The 18,534-nt window shown below is 36.2% G+C and overlaps 1 protein-coding gene across 6 annotated transcripts in view; it reads left to right on the forward strand.

Annotated features, from left to right (window-relative positions):
* Positions 1-18,279, forward strand: part of LOC144960863 (uncharacterized) — a 21,305-nt gene extending 3,026 nt beyond the window's left edge. For 2 of the 6 annotated variants that reach the window (XR_013642962.1, XR_013642963.1), the window contains exons 2-3: positions 1-4,431; positions 16,875-18,279. The exon at positions 1-4,431 is cut by the window's left edge and continues 251 nt beyond it. Coding sequence is in view for 1 of the 6 variants with exons in the window: in XM_078894263.1 (XP_078750389.1) it covers positions 1-964 (964 nt within the window). In the remaining 5 variants the exon portion in view is untranslated. Of the gene's footprint in view, positions 4,684-16,874 lie in introns of those variants that run through there. The other 4 variants (XR_013642967.1, XR_013642968.1, XR_013642969.1 and 1 more) reach the window with 4 other exon arrangements.
* Positions 18,280-18,534: the final 255 nt, after the last annotated feature.

Here is an 18,534-nt window from a genome sequence, read left to right on the forward strand (position 1 = left end):
CACGATTCGATTGGCCATGGCAGTAGGAGGTATCCTGTTTGGAATGTTTTCTAATCTCACTCTTGCTGTATCTATCTTTGAAGGGATAGGTTGTATCCCATTTTACTTGGCAAGAATATACGAACTAGGATTCATTCCGGTGTTATATTCATTTGGATTCATCATTCTCGCTGTTGACATAGTGGTAAGATCTAAACTTATTCAGTCTAGAACAAAATCAAGTCAATTGAGTAGATTTATGACAATTCCTCCGTTTGCTATCGTAGCTGGTCTTCTTCCTTGGATCGGTGCTTTGGCACTCGTTTGTCCTTTGACCCTAACCCACATAGATTGGGACAACCACTGTCATAGACAACAATCACAAGCACAGATGAAAGCACAGTATATCATTTTTGGTATTGCACTACCATGTGCAACTCTTGTAACTGCGATAATTTGTGGTTGGCTCATCCAAGAACCCTCTAAGACTCTGCGTGGATTATACAATTCCTCGGCTGTTGAAGATACTGGCGTACATGACATTTCAGAACTTACATCTACAAATAATGACCCTTCAATTCGTGGAGTTACTGAAATACCAAACACTCATGAAACATTGTTTTCGGAGACACAATCTGGTTCTACAAACCTGGACGCATTAAACACTGCAGCAAGCACCAACACAGCTGCCATTACATCAAACGACAACAGACTGATAAACCAAGTAGATGATGCCCTCTGCGACAGAAAGAAGATTTGTTCCGAGTTGTTGAATATTTTGGTGTGTTCTGTAATTTTTGCAGTTTCTGTTGTTCCTCACCATAGCCTTATATTGTATATTTTGGATAACTTCCATCCGTCTCCTTATGTTGAAAACGTTGATATTTATAAGACGAATAAGGACCTTTTTATTGGTAAGATCGTCCTGACGTATATTATGTCTCTATACCCAGTCTTGGTGCCTTTAATTTCATTGGTTGTGTAAAGCAGTATCATTCTATGACCTAAATTTGCAATATATGTGACATTATTACTTATTTTGCCATATGTGAATGCCTAATCAGTCCTTAATATGAGCTGATGTGTATTAATAAGTTGTTAGTAATAATCGTTCTGTATCTCATATACTTGATCCATTCAACACTACTTATAATATTCGCTTTTATCCTCTAATCATTCAATTCTAATACGTCTTAACGTGATGTGGAATAAGTTGTCTTAAATTATCATGTTAGTTTTGCTTGCTTGACCCAAACTATAGTTTATAAGGAGAGAAATACAAAATACATGTACACAAAAAGACTCCCTCCCTCTCTCTCTCTCTCTCTCTCTCTCTCTCTCTCTCTCTCTCTCTCTCTCTCTCTCTCTCTCTCTCTCTCTCTCTCTCTCTCTCGTGTAAGTATTGTAGAATCTAATCTAAAACACATTTTATAAACTGAAAAATGGCTCAGTAAAATTACAAAGGGGGACAATGCTGCATCAACACCGATGGTTGACAGTGACAGACCAGAATTGATAACCTCAGTATACATCCATTGTCTCCTGAGACAGACGGAAGCCAACAACAACAGGCATACCGGTAAGAAAACAAATCAGCGACATATCAAATCTACACGACATGGCTAAATGTGGCAGCCTTCCTATTTCTATGGGTGGGCTGTTTTTCTGACAGTGTCTGATTCATTAATTGACATTAGTGAACAAATTAGCTACATAAAAAAGAAAGTCACACTTTCCATTTTTGCAATCAAGGCCCATGTGGGGTGGAATGCTTACCACAAGCCGTCTAATGATCTTATTTCTCAGACCAGTAATGTGCAGTGTGGGAGTAATGGCGTCTCTGAATTCCTTTTCCATAATTTCTATGATACAGAGAGGTTCTGAGCTTGGTGCACAGAGACCGCCATGCTTACAACCCTGAAGTTTCTTTGCATGCAGGAATACTTGACTCTTTTTGCCAGGGTCCTTGTCACCTTTCAATAAATCTTGACAGTCTGTACACACATGGGGCATTAATTTGACTGCAACATACCCAGATATGCAAGTTGTTACATTCTGTTCAATTGGTGTAAGGGATGGATTAGTTGATGGCAACATCAGCTGTCTAATTTCCTGTGGCCCATCTTGTCGAAGGCGTCTCTTGACTGCCACTGAAACAGGAAGCATCAAAATGTTCTTCACATAAAACATTTCGTCTGTGCAGTGCATCAGCTGACTTGTCATCCAAATCAGTACGCCTGCAGTTGATGACCCAACGCCTGGATCTGTAAAAAATAACTAACGCAGTTCAATATTGGATCTAGATCTATTATTAGTAATTAATTGAGAGCTAGGTCAGATTAAGAGTTAATTTTATACATAAAAGCACATACTAATTGGCCGAGAGAGACTAGATTTATGCTTCTCTTTAGATAAACTTCTAAAAAAACTAAGCTCACTTCATTGAGATTACTACTGTACTAGAATCTAGACATAGGCATCACAAGTCTAGTCAATATACATCCTATCTAGTCATCCCTCTAAAGCGCTTTGAGCATATTTATTGGATATTGCGCTATATAAAAGCTCAATTATTTTAAGCATAAATCCACTGGCACAACATATATGGCTATAATTCAATGCCGTGTAGCTACACCGTCGCCCCCTACCCTTTACTGTGTTTTAAATCAACCACATCTGCTATTACGGAAAAGGAGAAGAAGAAGATTAAGAAGAAGAAGATAATGGCCTGCCTCACCCCCAACAGAGCCACCTTTAAGGGTCACAGTCACGGTGCAGTAGATTAGAACTGGATCAGAAATCTAATGTTCGTTTTCTCTAGTAACACAATCTCGACGTGTTAATATAGAAATATAGCTATTTGTTAAGGTTAATAGATTAAAGCTTAATTTTCTCACCTTTCAGGATCCTTTGGGAAACGGAAGAAACCTAAATCTGGTCTCTTGTGTCGAGAATTTGAACAATTGATACTGGAACACCACTGGCATTTGTTATGTGTTGTCGGTGTCGGCGCCATCTTAGCTCATTGTTGTACGCGCTTAATTCCACGATCAGCTGTTGACCCAGATACGGGCTTTTTGGCTAGAGAGAGCTCTCGAAGCGTTAGCTATACAATCTCTCTGGTAATACATAGCCAATTATTACTTGTGTGAATTGCAGTGAATCTAAATTATCCATGCTTAAAATGTAGGTCAAAGTTTACTGTGAATGCATGAGAGAACAAATTATAGGCTATAAACCCAGGTGTTGCCAACGAATGTTTGAGCATTCTTACCGATGGTTACTTTTATTTACAACGTTGTTCTGATTTTACTTGTTTTCATCTGTTAGTGGGAAATTCTAAAGTGAATGTAGGATTTTTATTCTTAATTACTTAAATAAACATTTGAATTGAATTGGTATTGATTTCAAATAATATATTGTTAAACACTGCAGGACTTTTTTTCCTAACTTGATCATTTCAAGCATATGAAATTAATTGTGTAGTTCAGGTATGTAGATATTACAAAGTAACAAATACCTTCCATACACTAGGAATTCATCCCCGTTTCTGTAGATCAGATAAAAAGGACACTAATCAAATTGTAGTTATAGTGGTAGTAGTAGTAGTAGTAGTAGTAGTAGTAGTAGTAGTAGTAGTAGTAGTAGTAGTAGTAGTAGTAGTAGTAGTAGTAATAGGAGTAGTAGTAGTATGAGCAGTTGTAATAGTACCAGTAGTAGGAATAGTAGTAGTAGTAGTAGTAGTAGTAGTAGTAGTAGTAGTAGTAGTAGTAGTAGTAGTAGTAGTAGCAGCAGCAGCAGTAGTAGTAGTTGTAGTAGTAGTCGTAGTTTTGACCACATATTTGCAAGGATCCTCGCACAAAGTTTGACTCCTTGTCTTTTAAAGATAAGATAAGATATGATATAATATATTCATCCTTTATGGAAATTATAAGTCTGTACCAAAACAGAATTCGGTAATATATAAAAGAAAAATCAAATGTAAATAAATCAAATAAAAATTGGCAAAGAATATTAAGTCTTAAAAAGCACAGTGGAACAGCAAGCGGATATATTGTGGTGACTATGTGTCGATTATACTGACTTATAATGCATTCTTTTTCAATATAAATAAATAATCAAATAATTATGAAGATACTTTATAATTGATCGGATAATTGATAAAGCCAGGAGTTATACTCACCCAATTTCCAACGTGGAAGAACTGTTCAAGATATTTTGTCTAAGTAAAATGGAGAAAGTAATGAAGGCTGGCGATCACCCCCTTCGCAAATATATTAAGTTCTCCATGGGGAGCCGTCCCCTTATACGAGTATCTATAAAAACAAAGACAACACGTCACCTTAATTCATTTTCCCCAAATGGTGTTCGAATTTTTAACGTGCAACTGTGATTTAAATTAAATACTAAATCTTTTAAATATACACTCACAAGTTCGGACTAAAGTCAGAGGTATGGCCTATATCAATTAATTAAGTTAATATATAAAGTGTTGCTATTTGTTCTTGGTTGTATATTTTTACAGTTTTGTACATTTGCATATATTGTCGCCATAGATTCTCAACTTTGTGTTTATACAATTTTATGCATGCCACGTCTGTAAACGAATTTCCATTTCTTTGGATGAATAAAGTATATTATTATAATTATTATCATCATCATCATCATCATCATCATCATCATCATCATCATCATCATCATCATCATCATATTATTATTATTATTATTATTATTATTATTAATTATTATTATTATTATTATTATTATTATTATTATTAAACTGGTAAAGGTTAATTAATTGTATAATAAAAAGTATAGAGGGATACTACATAAAAATTGTGTTATTGCGATTGTGTAAATATTTCATCTGAGGAATAAATAAATTATTTTGCGCGATCACAGTACTTTGGTTCTCACCTTTCATAGATATATATATATATATATATATATATATATATATATATATATATATATATATAATATATATATATATATATATATAAATTATAAAAACAAAAACCATGAAATAATAGTGCTCAACTTTAGTATAAAAGGAGCTATTTATAAACATTTGAAAGATAATTAAGATTGTTTGACTTCTACAACGTTGTTATCAATCTACACTTTCACTTCCACTTCCTGATGAGAGCAACGCTCGATAACAACGTTGTAGAAGTCAAACAATCTTAATTATCTTTCAAATGTTTATATATATATATATATATAATATATATATATATATATATATATTATATATATATAAATTTGTTTTTAAAGTAAAAGACTATTATTTCCGAGCTGTAAAATGTTGTATAAACATAGTTATTGAATCATTTCTCAATAATATTATCATTATTTCATACATAGATAAATTAATATCTTGACTTTAAGATTTTAAAATAACCTTAAATTTAAGGCACGAGACATAAGTCAATATCATATAATTGTTACTATCCACATGATTATGTTAATACTATCAGTGACTGTAAAAATGACATCTCTCTTAAAAGATAGGACTATAGCTAAATCTAAGTAAGTGTCAGTTCATAGTTTCCACAGCCGTGGGGAGGAAAGAATTAAAATGTCTTTGTTTCTTTGTGACACAGTGCAGAAGACAACCGCTTCTTTTGCTGAATTGAATCTCTTTGTGTAGTGGGTGAGATTAATATCTAATGACTTTGTTGATTTTTTTTTCATACATGATTTCAGATAAAAATAATCAGTATAAAATTGAAGGTAATTTTAGCATTCTCTGGCATTGTTTCAAAACTTTGTCGACCTTAGACTTTTTAGATCTTTTATTATTCCCACCCCAGACTGGCAAACTGTAGCGTAGTTCACTGATAATGCATGTGTCAAAAAAAAAACAACAACAACAACAAACAAACAAAAACCAGAAAAAGCAGTCTATTGTCCAAATTCACTCCATTGAGTTTTCTCAAAAAATAAATTCTATTTTTAATTTTTTGATGACATAGGTGGACTGTTTTGTCCACTATAACTTCTCGTCAATGCTACCCCTATGATAGTCGTATCCTTCTACTCTTTCAACAATTTCATCTTTTGTAATAATGGTATTGTGACCATCTCCAGCTGCTCTAAAATCAATGATCATTTCTTTTGGGGTTTTTTTCACATTTAGCTGGAGATGGTTTTCTTCGCACCAATCAACGAATGTGGATATCAAGTGTGTGTAGTTTACAATATCAGCGTCTATGATTTGCCTGATTTGCTGTGTCGTCTGCATATTTTACGATAATGACAATATTAGAAAAATTGCTTACACGGTCATTTGTATGGATAGAAAAAGGGAAGGGAGCAAGAACCGTTCCTTGTGGAGTACATGTGCTGGTGGATATTGTGAATGAATCAATTACCATATTATTATCTATGCGGACTGACACATATTGTGGCATTTCTGTAAAATTGTTTAAAATCCACAGAGCGATGTTAACTTTGACGTTCATGTGTAGTAATTTTGGTATCCGGAGATAAGGCTGAACGGTGTTAAACGCACTCGAAAAGTCAACGAAGAAAGTCGTAATATATGCCATCAGTATGTCGAAGTATTTGTAGGCAATTTGGGTGAAATGGAGTATTGCGTTGTCTTTATATATACATATTTCTGGTTATCTAGATGAGTTACGAATTGTGAAAGAAACATTCCTTGCATGATCCTTTCAATGCACTTTATTGGAATCGGGGTCAAGAAAACAGGTTTGAAGTCATTCATTTTCTTTGCGGATGGTCTTTGGTATGGGTGCAATTTTGACGTCTTTCATTGTGTTGGTAATCTCCTGGAGCTCAAAGATTTATTGTAGGAGACACAGAAAATGGAGGACCGTTGTGAAGCACACGTTTTGAGTAGTGATACCGAGATGCCGTCCAGTCCGCACGCTATGTCGGGCTTTATTTAGTAGTTTGAATGTTTTTTGTACCACTACTTCTGTAATGCCATCTGGTTAACGCTATTTTTCTAAAGAAATGTCGTTTGTAGACAGTCGAACCGTACGTAGAACTGGTTAAGTTGGTCTAGATACTCTCTTTCCTTCCCTTTCATCGTGTCGATTTTTGTTTTCTTTGTATCAAATCCAACAAGTTTCTTCATATATGAACACGCACCTTTCATGTCTCTCGTTGTAAATGTGTCCTCTATCTTATTTTTGAACTGCTCCTTCCTTTTCCAGAGTTTTTTTTTATCCGTTAAAGCGGTGTAAAGTCTCTCTGATTGTAAGCTCTTTTTTCTCATTTAACATTATGTTCAAGTCTTTAGTGAGCCACGATTTATTGTTGCCGAAACACTTACAGTTTTACTTTTTACCACCTTGTCCTCACAAAAGGACAAATGCCCACTGACCACGTCGTTCAGTTCTTCAAATGAATTTGACGTTTCAATGAATACATTCCAATTGGTGCATTCAAAGCATCCTCTTAATGTCTCAATTAGGTCACTAATCCATATCTTTAATTTCTTTTGCTCTATTACCACGGATTTCAGCTTTGTTTTGAAGATTGGCATCACGAGAATCATATCATGATCGGATTCTCCTAAGGGTGCCAATTGTCGGTATTTATAACCATTTTTTGATATTGCTATAGAACAGATCCAGCTTTTTGTCAAGTCTAGTTGGCCAGGTGACGTGTTGGTATAACGGGAAAGAAAGTCCAGGGTGACGTGGCTAAAATCACCCGCTACTAATGAGATGCTATTAGGTGATGACGCCAGTTGATCGTTGATTTCATGTGATATTAGGTCAATTGCTGTTTGTGGATTGGCGCATAGCCATTGTTAACTTATAGATAGAATGCGCTTGGCCAAGGAGTTCACAACATCGCCATCCGGAAGTATAACGGACCAACACACAAACTCTGTGTAACCATGAACTTTTATAGTCTGGTTTATACAGTTTAGTGAGAACAACTCACAAACGCGGATGGCAAAAACAATAACAAAGGCCTGAGTGACGTCATCTGCATACTATCTATAGATAGTTCGAAGATGACGTCACTCAGGTCTTTGTTATTGTTTTTTTTTTCCATCCGCGTTTATGACTAATGCTCACTGAACTGTATTAACTTGACTATAAACGTTTATGGATAAACACAGTTTTGTGTGTTGGTCCGTTATACTTCCTGATGGCTATGTTATGAGCTTCTGAGCCAAGCGCATACTATCTATAGCCTGGCACAAGAAACCACTAGGACTTATAGATAGTTCGAAGATGACGTCACTCAAGCCTTTGTTATTGTATTTTGCCATCCGCGTTTGTGAGTAATTCTCACTAAACTGTATTACCCCGACTACAAAAGTTCAAGGTTACACATAGTTTTGTTAGTTGGTCCGTTATACTTCCGGATGGCAATGTTATGAGCTTCTTAGACAAGCGCATACTATCTATAGTTTGACATCATCTTTTTTTTTTGGGCGGGGGGGGGGGGGGGGGGGGGGTGGGGGGGTTCACTGTCTAGTGAGTAAAGCTCAAGGTAACAAGTGATTCCATTGGTTGACCTATTGAATACAACTCACGATTTGTCTTCTTTTGTGGCTAAAGACTTGTCTTTTGATGTCATTTTTTATTAAGTGTCAGGCTATAGATAGAATGAAGTTGACGTCAATCGAGCCTTTCTTATTGTTTTTTGCCATCCACGTTTATGAGTAATTCTCACGTAACTGTATTATCCATACTATAAAAGTTCATGATTACACATAGCTTTGTGTGTTGGTCCGTTATACTTCCGGATGGCAATGTTATGAGCTTCTTAGCCAAGCGCATACTATCTATTAGTTTACGATGGCTACGATTGACTTCTGTAGGAAAGTAGAGAAAGAACGAAGGTGACGTCGCTCTGGTCTTTCTAATTGATTTTTGCCATCCGCATTTATTAATAATTCTCACGAAACTGTATTAACCAGACTATAAAAGATCATGGTTACACATAGTTTATTTGGATAAGAAGCTCACAACATTGCCATCCGGAAGTATAACCGGCCAACACACAAAACACTGAGGAACCATGAACTTTTATAGTTTGGATGATAGAGTTTAGTGAGAATTGGATTCAATAGTCTGATGTCACGTTGCCCAGCAACGGCGGTCATCGTGGTTCTAAACAAAGAAAATCGTACTTTTTATTCTTCATGCTGAATAGAACTTTTCATACGTCTTGTGATCAGATGTGTAACAGGATCAGATTCATAATGGGTTTTTTTCCTCTTGATACGCTTTTATGCTCTTCCTAGAAATATTTCATAAGGGTGTCCGCCATTCCATTGTTTCGATAGTTTAGAGCCAGTTACTAAGTTACCATGCGTCATTACGAGAGAAGTGACGTTACGACTGTTGAAGAGTATTATAAACGTGGTTAGCAAAAAACAACAAAGACACGTGGGGCGTCACTTCATTCTTCTATAGATAGTATGCAGATGACGTCACTCAGGCCTTTGTTAGTGTTTTTGCCATCCGCGTTTGTGAGTTGTTCTCACTAAACTGTATTAACCAGACTATAAAAGTTCATGGTTACACAGAGTTTGTGTGTTCGTCCGTTATACTTCCGGATGGCAATGTTGTGAACTCCTTGACCAAGCGCATTCTATCTATAGCACGTTGAGGTTTACTTTCGTGAATTCGCTTGGTAGATAATAAGGTCAAATTGATGATACACAAAGAAGTTCGACATCGGATGTGCCGAGTATTTTCGTCACCTTAATGTTGTTGGGGTGTCGGCAGTCACGTTCATTTACATAAGCACACACTTCCCCCCCCCCCCCCCCCCCCCCCTTCTTTTTTCTTTCTTTACTGTGTTATTCTCAATTCTGTCACTTCTTAATAATGTAAAGTTGTCAATAAGAAAACTGCTGTCTGGAGTTGTGTGTAGCCACGTCTCAGATCAGGGTTGCCAATTTGGCAGATTTCCTGCCAAATGTCCTATTTTTTGGCAGAATTTAAAGTCGTCTGGCAGAGAAAAATCGGTTTGGCAGTTTGGCAGATATTTGGCAGATTTTATTTTCCGAGGCCTGGGGATGAATATATAGGTCTACTCCACGTTTTCCATGGCAATTTTTATGCATTAGTGATTTTTTTTAACTTGGGAAATGAAAAAAAAAAATTATGACATCGGCCTTGAGAATTTTTTGTTTAACAAAACTGATGAGTTTTCAAAGGGGGTACTATAAATAGTATGGTTTGGCAGATTTTTGTGGTATTTGGCAGATTTTTAAAATCCAGTGGGCAGAATGTCTGAAATTAATCTGGCAACCCAGTCTCAGATATACAGATGAAGGACGCATTTCTATATTCATTATTGTGTTGTTGACACCCATGTAAAAGACTCCTAGATAACCACGCCTCTCGGAAAGTTATCATACTGTAAACAATAATGGCGGTGATAGATTAGTAAACACAGCAAAATTACAGACGTTGTTCTATCGATGGTATGTGTCTAAGTAGAATAGCCACTGTTCTACCACTTGATCAATAGAACCAACTCAGAAGACTATGTGTAAACTTAAACGAGAAAATCGTGTGATAGCTAGTCACTCAATTGTTGATATAATAATAATAACAGTGATCAGAGATAGGTTGTTTTCATTCACGTTATTGTCTATAGATAGAATGCGCTTGTCCAAGGAGTTCACAACATTGCCATCCGGAAGTATAACGGACCAACACACAAACTCTGTGTAACCATGAACTTTTATAGTCTGGTTAATACAGTTTAGTGAGAACAACTCACAAACGCGGATGGCAAAAACAATAACAAAGGCCTGAGTGACGTCATCTGTATACTATCTATAGATAGTATGCGCTTGGCTAAGAAGCTCATAACATTGCCATCCGGAAGTATAACGGACCAGCACACAAAACTGTGTGTATCCATGAACGTTTATAGTCAGGTTAATACAGTTTAGTGAGCATTACTCATAAACGCGGATGGCAAAAAAAAAAAACAATAACAAAGACCTGAGTGACGTCATCTTCGTTCTATCTATAAACAACCAACCATGCTTGTCCGAGCATGTTTGAAGGTGTGTCACAAATTCTATTTTGATTGGTCAAAAATCTACTGGTTGATTCTTCCGTTTTATTGTTGATATATCTCATATCTCACATTACCTAAAACAACAACTGGTAACACAGGCTCACATTTTCTACTGTGCATGCATGTGTTAGAGAGAACGCCAACATAGCATTGCTCATGCGTCTCTCAATCGTTTAGTTAATGAGATATCACTAGTTATATTTTGAGAAATCACTTTTCAAAATGTTATTATGTTATATAGATCTACATACTTTTCTAAAATAAAAATATAATTAATAAACTTATTTTGATGAAAAATCTGTCCCCGCGGAATTATGCCATTTTTTGGGCAAAATTAGGCCAATATTATGCCCCCCCCCCCCCCCCCAAAAAAAAAAAAAAAAAAAAAAAGCAAATTATGCCATAAATTCGATATTATGTCACATTGATTTTAACCCTTAGCATGCTACACCAGCCTCTGTGGCAGTCAGAAGGAGGTCACCCAAGGCAGAGTAGCGTGTTAAGAATTGGTTAATTTAAAAATGTCACCTAAAATAACTAACATTTACATGATCAAACGATTAAGGAAAAAAAAAAACAAGCAAGATACACATGCGTGTGGGGTTCCTGGCCTCCCATAGTGGGCGGGCAGGGAGGCACTTATTGTGTCTTCTATCCCACTATATCCCCGCGGAATTATGCCATTTTTGGGGCAAAATTAGGCCAACATTATGCCCCCCCCCCCCCCCCCCCCATAAAAAAGGCAAAATATGCCATACATTCGATATTATGTCATAAATTATGCCAATAATCCTACATTTATCCATGTTCTTGCGTGCTTTTCTAACCCCCCAAAAACCTAATTTTCACAATAAATATGAATACTGACAGGTTTAAAAGCTACATTAAGTTGTTTCGTTTCATTAAAAACAACTAAAAAGCAGAAATATATACCAGACTACTTGACAATGTAGAAGTACACTATTTTAAAGAAAATTGATTTTAACCCTTAGTGATCTCAAACTAAGTACATTGATGGTGCATCTTGGCATCTACATCTGTTCCCATTTGAACCACTCCCCTTTGTCTTACTTTTTTCCTCAAATCCTTTTATTGTACATCTAGAATCTTTTCACTATCCAATTTTCTTTTTACTGGCGCTGATATGACCTAAATGTGTTGCAAGCGCCGTAAAACAAAAACAAAACAAGATACACATGAATGAAAATAATAAATAAAAAGAAACGAAATTTAAACAACAGTATTTTATTTATTACTGGCAATACTGAGACTGCATTTATTTGGCATGAACTGCTAATTCCTGTGAGTAGAACCTAAAATATCATCTTTGAAAATCACACGAATGTCTTTAAAAATTACCTTTCAAAGATGTACGAACTGCTAAATGTAGATTAAGAAATATTACCATTGACAACAAAGAATCGATGAAATTGTTATAATACATGAAAACAAGAACCTTGGGGTTATCCTCACTCAAAGAACGTCTGCGGTCTGAAAAACCAGGTTGTATAATGAGAAACTTCGCTCTGCATCAGCTGAATTCACAAGAGCATCAATATACTTTCGTGCACATTTTAACAACTGAGGCAACTCATCTGCCTTGCTGTTCCAGAATAAAGTGAGGTTCACTGGCAACTTTATTTTAGCTTTTTGCTGACGGATGCTGAGTCGGATGCCGATGGGGCCGCATCTTCCTGGAGGGACAGAAAAGTTAACAGGGGTGTGTTGCAAAGAATGAAAAATAATAAGGAATGCACCAAGTTTAAGATTACCCGCCGTGAATTAACTGACTTCACGGTTCGGTAACTCGGACTAACAGATCGCTGAGAAACGATTTAATTGTGAACTTTTCGTCAAAATAAATATATTGGTTATATTTTTATTTTATAAAAGTATGTAGATAATATCATTTTAAAAGTATTTCTCAAATATAGTTAATGATATCTCATTAACCAAACGATTTTCTCGGTTGATAAAAGAGACGCATGCGCATTGTTATGTTGACGTTCTCTGTAAGAGCATGTTTTAACTCCCCCTTTCTTTCCTATTATGTTCTTACGACGAGGGGTGAACACATTACTGTAGTATTGATTGTTGATCATATTATTATTAGTGTTCACAACAGGCCGGAGTGATTTCAAAAATGTCGGGTGGTTCACAATCATAGCGAAGAGATAAAATGTTATCCAATACTTACAAATTTGTCACCATCGAGTGAGTAAAATAAAGCAATAAATAGTCCAAAATAAAGCAGGTTGCTTATTGCTGAACTATACATAAAAGCAAATATAATCACAAAGTCTGATGAATAAGGTAAACATTTAAGAGCGATGTGATACACGTCTTCGCGGTATGGAACAGCGCATTTTATTATTCAAGCTGTGGTATAAAGCTGGTCTTGAATTCCATTCATGCATAGACCTTTCTCAGATAAATAAATTATAGTAACACACAGAGAACACCATATACCCAAGATTTAGTAAACGAAAAATAATTGGCGCCATCACATTGTTTTTAATATAAAATTATTTAAATGATTACTTATGTATATTTTGAAATGCCTTGATAATGAAATCATCTTCTTCTAGGTTCCATGCCTGGTCCAGGCTTCGGATACTGCATGAATTATCTCTCTCCATTCCTCCCTGTCTCTTGCTTTTTCAAACAGCTCTTGGATTGTTAGGTTGGTGAAGCCCTTCAGTTGGTCTATGAGTGTTTTTCTTTGTCTCCCCCGGGCGCGTTTACCAGGTATTTTTCCACAACTTGCCAGGTATTCCTTCTTATCTTTCCTTACTATGTGTCCGAAAAAGGATAGTTGTCGATCCACTATTAAGGGCATTAGTTTCCTTTGTTGGTATGTTTGTTTTAGCACTTCTTCGTTCGTTTTGTGTGCAGTATACGATATTCTCTGCATCCTTCTCAAGCACCACATTTCAAAAGCTTCAATGTTCTTTTGTGTTTCTGCATTTGTAGTCCAGCTTTCGCATCCGTATAACAAGACTGGCCACACGTAGCACTTCAAGACTCGGAATCTAATCCCGAACGACATCTGTTTGTTTTTCAGAATGTTTCCCAGGTCCATGAAGGCCTGTTTGGCTTGAGTTATTCTTGCTCGTATGTCTCGGTTACATCTTCCATCTGTTGTCACTATTGAACCTAGGTACTTAAAACTTTCTACGTTGGTAAGTTGCTCGCCGTGAATCGTTATATTGCAGGTGTTGTTGTTTTCGGGGTTTTTCTGTATTACCATGCATTCCGTTTTGGTGATATTCACTTCCATTCTCTTGGCTTCACTATCTACTACCACTTTGTCAACAATCTTTTGAAGTTGGATTTCTGATGTTGCAATGAGTATCGTCTGCGTATCTTATATTATTTATGTTGTGACCTCCCACTTTTATTCCCTCCATATTATTTATGCCCCTCATGATTGTTTCTTGGTATAGATTAAACAGATCTGGTGAGGCAACACACCCTTGACGGACTCCTTTCTTAATAGGAATGGAATTTCCTGTAGAGTTTCCGATTTTGATAGATGCCTGCTGGGTGTAGTATAATGTTTGCATGAGTCTGAGGTCTTTCTCATCAGCGCCAATGGAGTGCAGTTGTTTTAGTATTTCTTCGTGGCGTACTCTATCAAAAGCTTTTTTGTAGTCGACAAAACAGAGGTATAGTGGGGTCTGAACCTGTATAGCTCTTTCACTTAAAACACGGAGGAGGTATATTGCGTTCCTTGTCCCTCTGTCAGGTTGGAATCCATATTGTTCTTCTGCGATTTCGGGGTTAATCTTATTCCTTAGCCTGTTGATAATTATACGCAACAGTATTTTGTTGATGTGGCTTATTAAACTTATAGTTCTAAAATTTTCGCATCTGACTGCACCTGCTTTCTTTGGTATTGCTATGAAAATAGAGTTACAGAGATCTTCTGGAATTTTCCCAGTATTGTATATATTGTTGAATAATATGTGAAGTTCATCAATTGCTAGATCTCCTAGGCTTTTTAATACCTCTACAGATATTTCATCAGGGCCTGTTGCTTTACCATCCCTCATTCGTTCCATGGCATGTTCAATTTCACTTTTGGTGATGTTTGGACCGCTTAATGGTTCTTTGAATTTCAGTGGTGGTTCATTTCTATTTGGATCATTGTACAGTTCGCCTATGTATTCTACCCATCGGCTTTCTATATGTTGTTCTTCAAATAGCAGATCCCCTTGTTTGTTTTGGATATAACTTCCTGCTGCTTTGCTTTTCCTTTTCCCTGATAGTTCTTTTATTCTTTGGTGAGCTTGTTGGGGTTGGGTTTGTATTCTCTTTCGATTTCGCAGCATTTCCAGTCTAGATAGTTCTCGTGTGCCTCGATGCATTTGGATTTAATGTGGTTGTTCAATGTTTGGTATTCTGCAGACCCTCTGTTGCATTTTCGTCTTTCTTCAAATAGGTTTAGAATTTCATTTGTCATCCATTCCTTTTTGCTGTTTATTTGAGCTATTGGTAAATGTTTTTCTGCAGTTGCTTTGACACACTTTTGGAATATATCAAATTGTTTTTCACATTTTTCGTTATCAGGTTCACTTTGGCTTTGTATCATGAGTGCATTTTCAAATTCTTCTCTCATTTTTGTTTGTATGCCATTGTCTTTGCATAACCTGTAATCCCTCTTTATTCTACCAGCTGTTCTCTGAATAGCTTTAAACTTTATCCTTACTGTACAAACAACTGGGGCATGGTCACTGTCTACATCGGCGCCTGGGTAGGTTTTGCAATTTAATATGCCATTTCTGAATCTTGATGATACTGCTATAAAGTCTATCTGGTTCCTTGCTCTGTCCCCTGGTGATTGCCATGTCCAGGTTCTTCTTGGGTGTTGTTGAAACCAGGTGTTTGAAATCATTAATTTATTTGTTCTACACCAATCTGCCCAGATGTTTCCTCGTTCATTTCTGTCTCCGAGTCCATGTGGTCCGATTATGTCACCATCTCTGCCTCTGCCAATCTTAGCATTTAGGTCCCCCATTACCATAAGGACTTCTTGTGATTTACACATTCGTTTTGCTTTGTCTAGTGAATGGTAAAACTCTGTCATATCTGCATCTGTCGCCTCTTCTGTTGGTGCATAAACTTGAATAATATTGGTGTCAACTACAGGTCCTCTTAGCTTAACCAGCAAAACTCTGTCTGAGATTGCTACGTGCCCTTTGTAAAATTTGGTTGATTTTTGGTCTAAGATCATCCCTACTCCTTTTTGGAAAGAGGTTCCACCACTCCATATGATCTTATATGTCGTGTTGTTTTCTTGTTTTGACATGGTTCCCTGCTCTTTCCATCTCATCTCTGCCAGGCCAAGAATATTTATTTGGAGCCGTTTCATTTCTTTTAGAATGTTGTTTAGTTTTCCTTTTTGGGCACAGGTCCTGACATTCCATGTCCCAATTTTGGTTTTGTCACATTTGTTAAATTTATTTCGCCTAGTAACTGGCTGACGGTTCGGTGTGACCTGACGAACATCACGCTCCCAACCGAGCGAGGCAGCAGTCTTCCGTGAAAACATGCTCCCCTTTACGCTGTCACCGTTTGACTTTTTGGACTTATTCATGCAGTTAACTCGGCAAAGTTACAAGAATGGTTTGCCATTGCCTATTCTTGTCGCCCTCTGCAGTTGGCCAGCTTGACCTGTTACCGTTCGACACCACGAGGAGGTTGCAGTAGGGCTTGATGATGATCTATCTTTGCAGACTTGGCATCATCCATTTGTCGAACAATGAAATCATATTGCACTGTAAAAACAATGCATGTTTTATTCAAATTTAAGTAACACAAGAGCTTAATAAATATTTTGAAATCTTTATCAGTTTCAGGAGACCGAAACAAAACAGACAGATGAATGGTGGATCAGTCATCATGGAAATCAATCTTGATACCAGCAACTTAAACATCGACTTTAATGACTTGGAATTGTCTGAAAAGATCATTCTAATCACTTCTGTCGTTCTCCCAACAATATCAAATTTTATCTTCATTTATTTCGTTATCTCTCGTCGTCGAATACAAGCTTTTACCCAATCCCGATACACGATTCGCCTGACTATGGCAGCCGGGGGTATCTTTTTTGGAATGTTTTCTATTCTCGTTTCTGCTTTTAATCTCTTTGAACTGGACGTAATCAGCTGTGTCACATTGAGACTAGCTCGTATATATGGGCTAGGATTCTTTGCAGTTTTAAATTCATTTGATTGATCCTTCTCGCTGTTGACATTGTGCTAAGATCTAAAATTATTAAGTCTGAGAAAAACTTAAATCAATTGAGTAGATTTATGACAACTCCGTTTGCTATCGTAGCTGGTCTTCTTCCTTGGATCGGCACCTTGGCACTCGTTTGTCCTTTGACCCTAACACACATAGATTGGGACAACTGTCATTCACAACAAACACAAGAACACATCAAAGCACAGTATATCGTTTGTGGTAATGTTCTACCATGTGTTACTCTTATAACTGTGTTAGTTTGTGCTTGGCTCAGTCAAGCACATTCTAAGAACATGCATGAATTTGACTATTCCTTGGCTGTTGAAGATACTGGCTTACATGAGATTTCAGAACGTATATCTACAACTGAACATTCAAATCGTGGACATAAATATCGCAAAGTTGCAGAAATATCAAACACACATGACAATTTCTTCTTCGACACACAGTCTGGTTCCACAAATTTAGATGTATTTAACAACACTAACACAACCGGCAGCACACCAAACGATAGCAATGTGGTATGCCAAGAAAGCGATGCCCTCTACGACAGAAGTAAGATTCGATCAGAGTGGTTGATTATTTTGGCGTGTTCTGTGATTTTATTAATAACTGTTGTTCCTTGTACTAGCATTTTTGTGTTTATTATGGATAACTCCCACAGGAGTCTTGACTTTAAAAATGATTATGTTTATGAGACGAATACAAAATTATATACTGCTCTTATGGTGCTGTCAAATAATGTGTTATTGTGCCCAGTCTTGGTGCCTTTAATTTCATTGTTTGTGTGAAGCAGTGTACTGCTATGACCTAATTTGCAATCTATTGGACACCGATTATATAATTTGCTAATTTAATCCGTAATCATTAATTTTAGAAGTAGAACATCCAACAATTCGCTTCTTCTTCTTCTTCTTCTTCTTCTTCTTCTTCTTCTTCTTCTTCTTCTTCTTCTTCTTCTTCTTCTTCTTCTTCTTCTTCTTCTTCTTCTTCTTCTTCTTCTTCTTCTTCTTCTTCCTTTCTTTTTATTATTATTATTATTTTTATTATTATTATTATTATTATTATTATTATTATATTATTATTATTATTATATTATTATTATTATTATTATTATTACTGTTTTTGTTGTAGTAGTTGTTGTGTAGTTGTTGTTGTTGTTGTAATTGTAGTTGTAATTGTTATTATTATTATTATTATTATTATTTTATTATTATTATTATTATTATTATTATTATTATTATTATTATTATTATCAACGTATCG

Source organism: Berghia stephanieae, chromosome 1, assembly GCF_034508935.2.
Source record: "Berghia stephanieae isolate SIO BIC M18660-M18661 chromosome 1, UCSD_Bste_1.3, whole genome shotgun sequence".
NCBI lineage: Eukaryota > Metazoa > Mollusca > Gastropoda > Nudibranchia > Aeolidiidae > Berghia > Berghia stephanieae.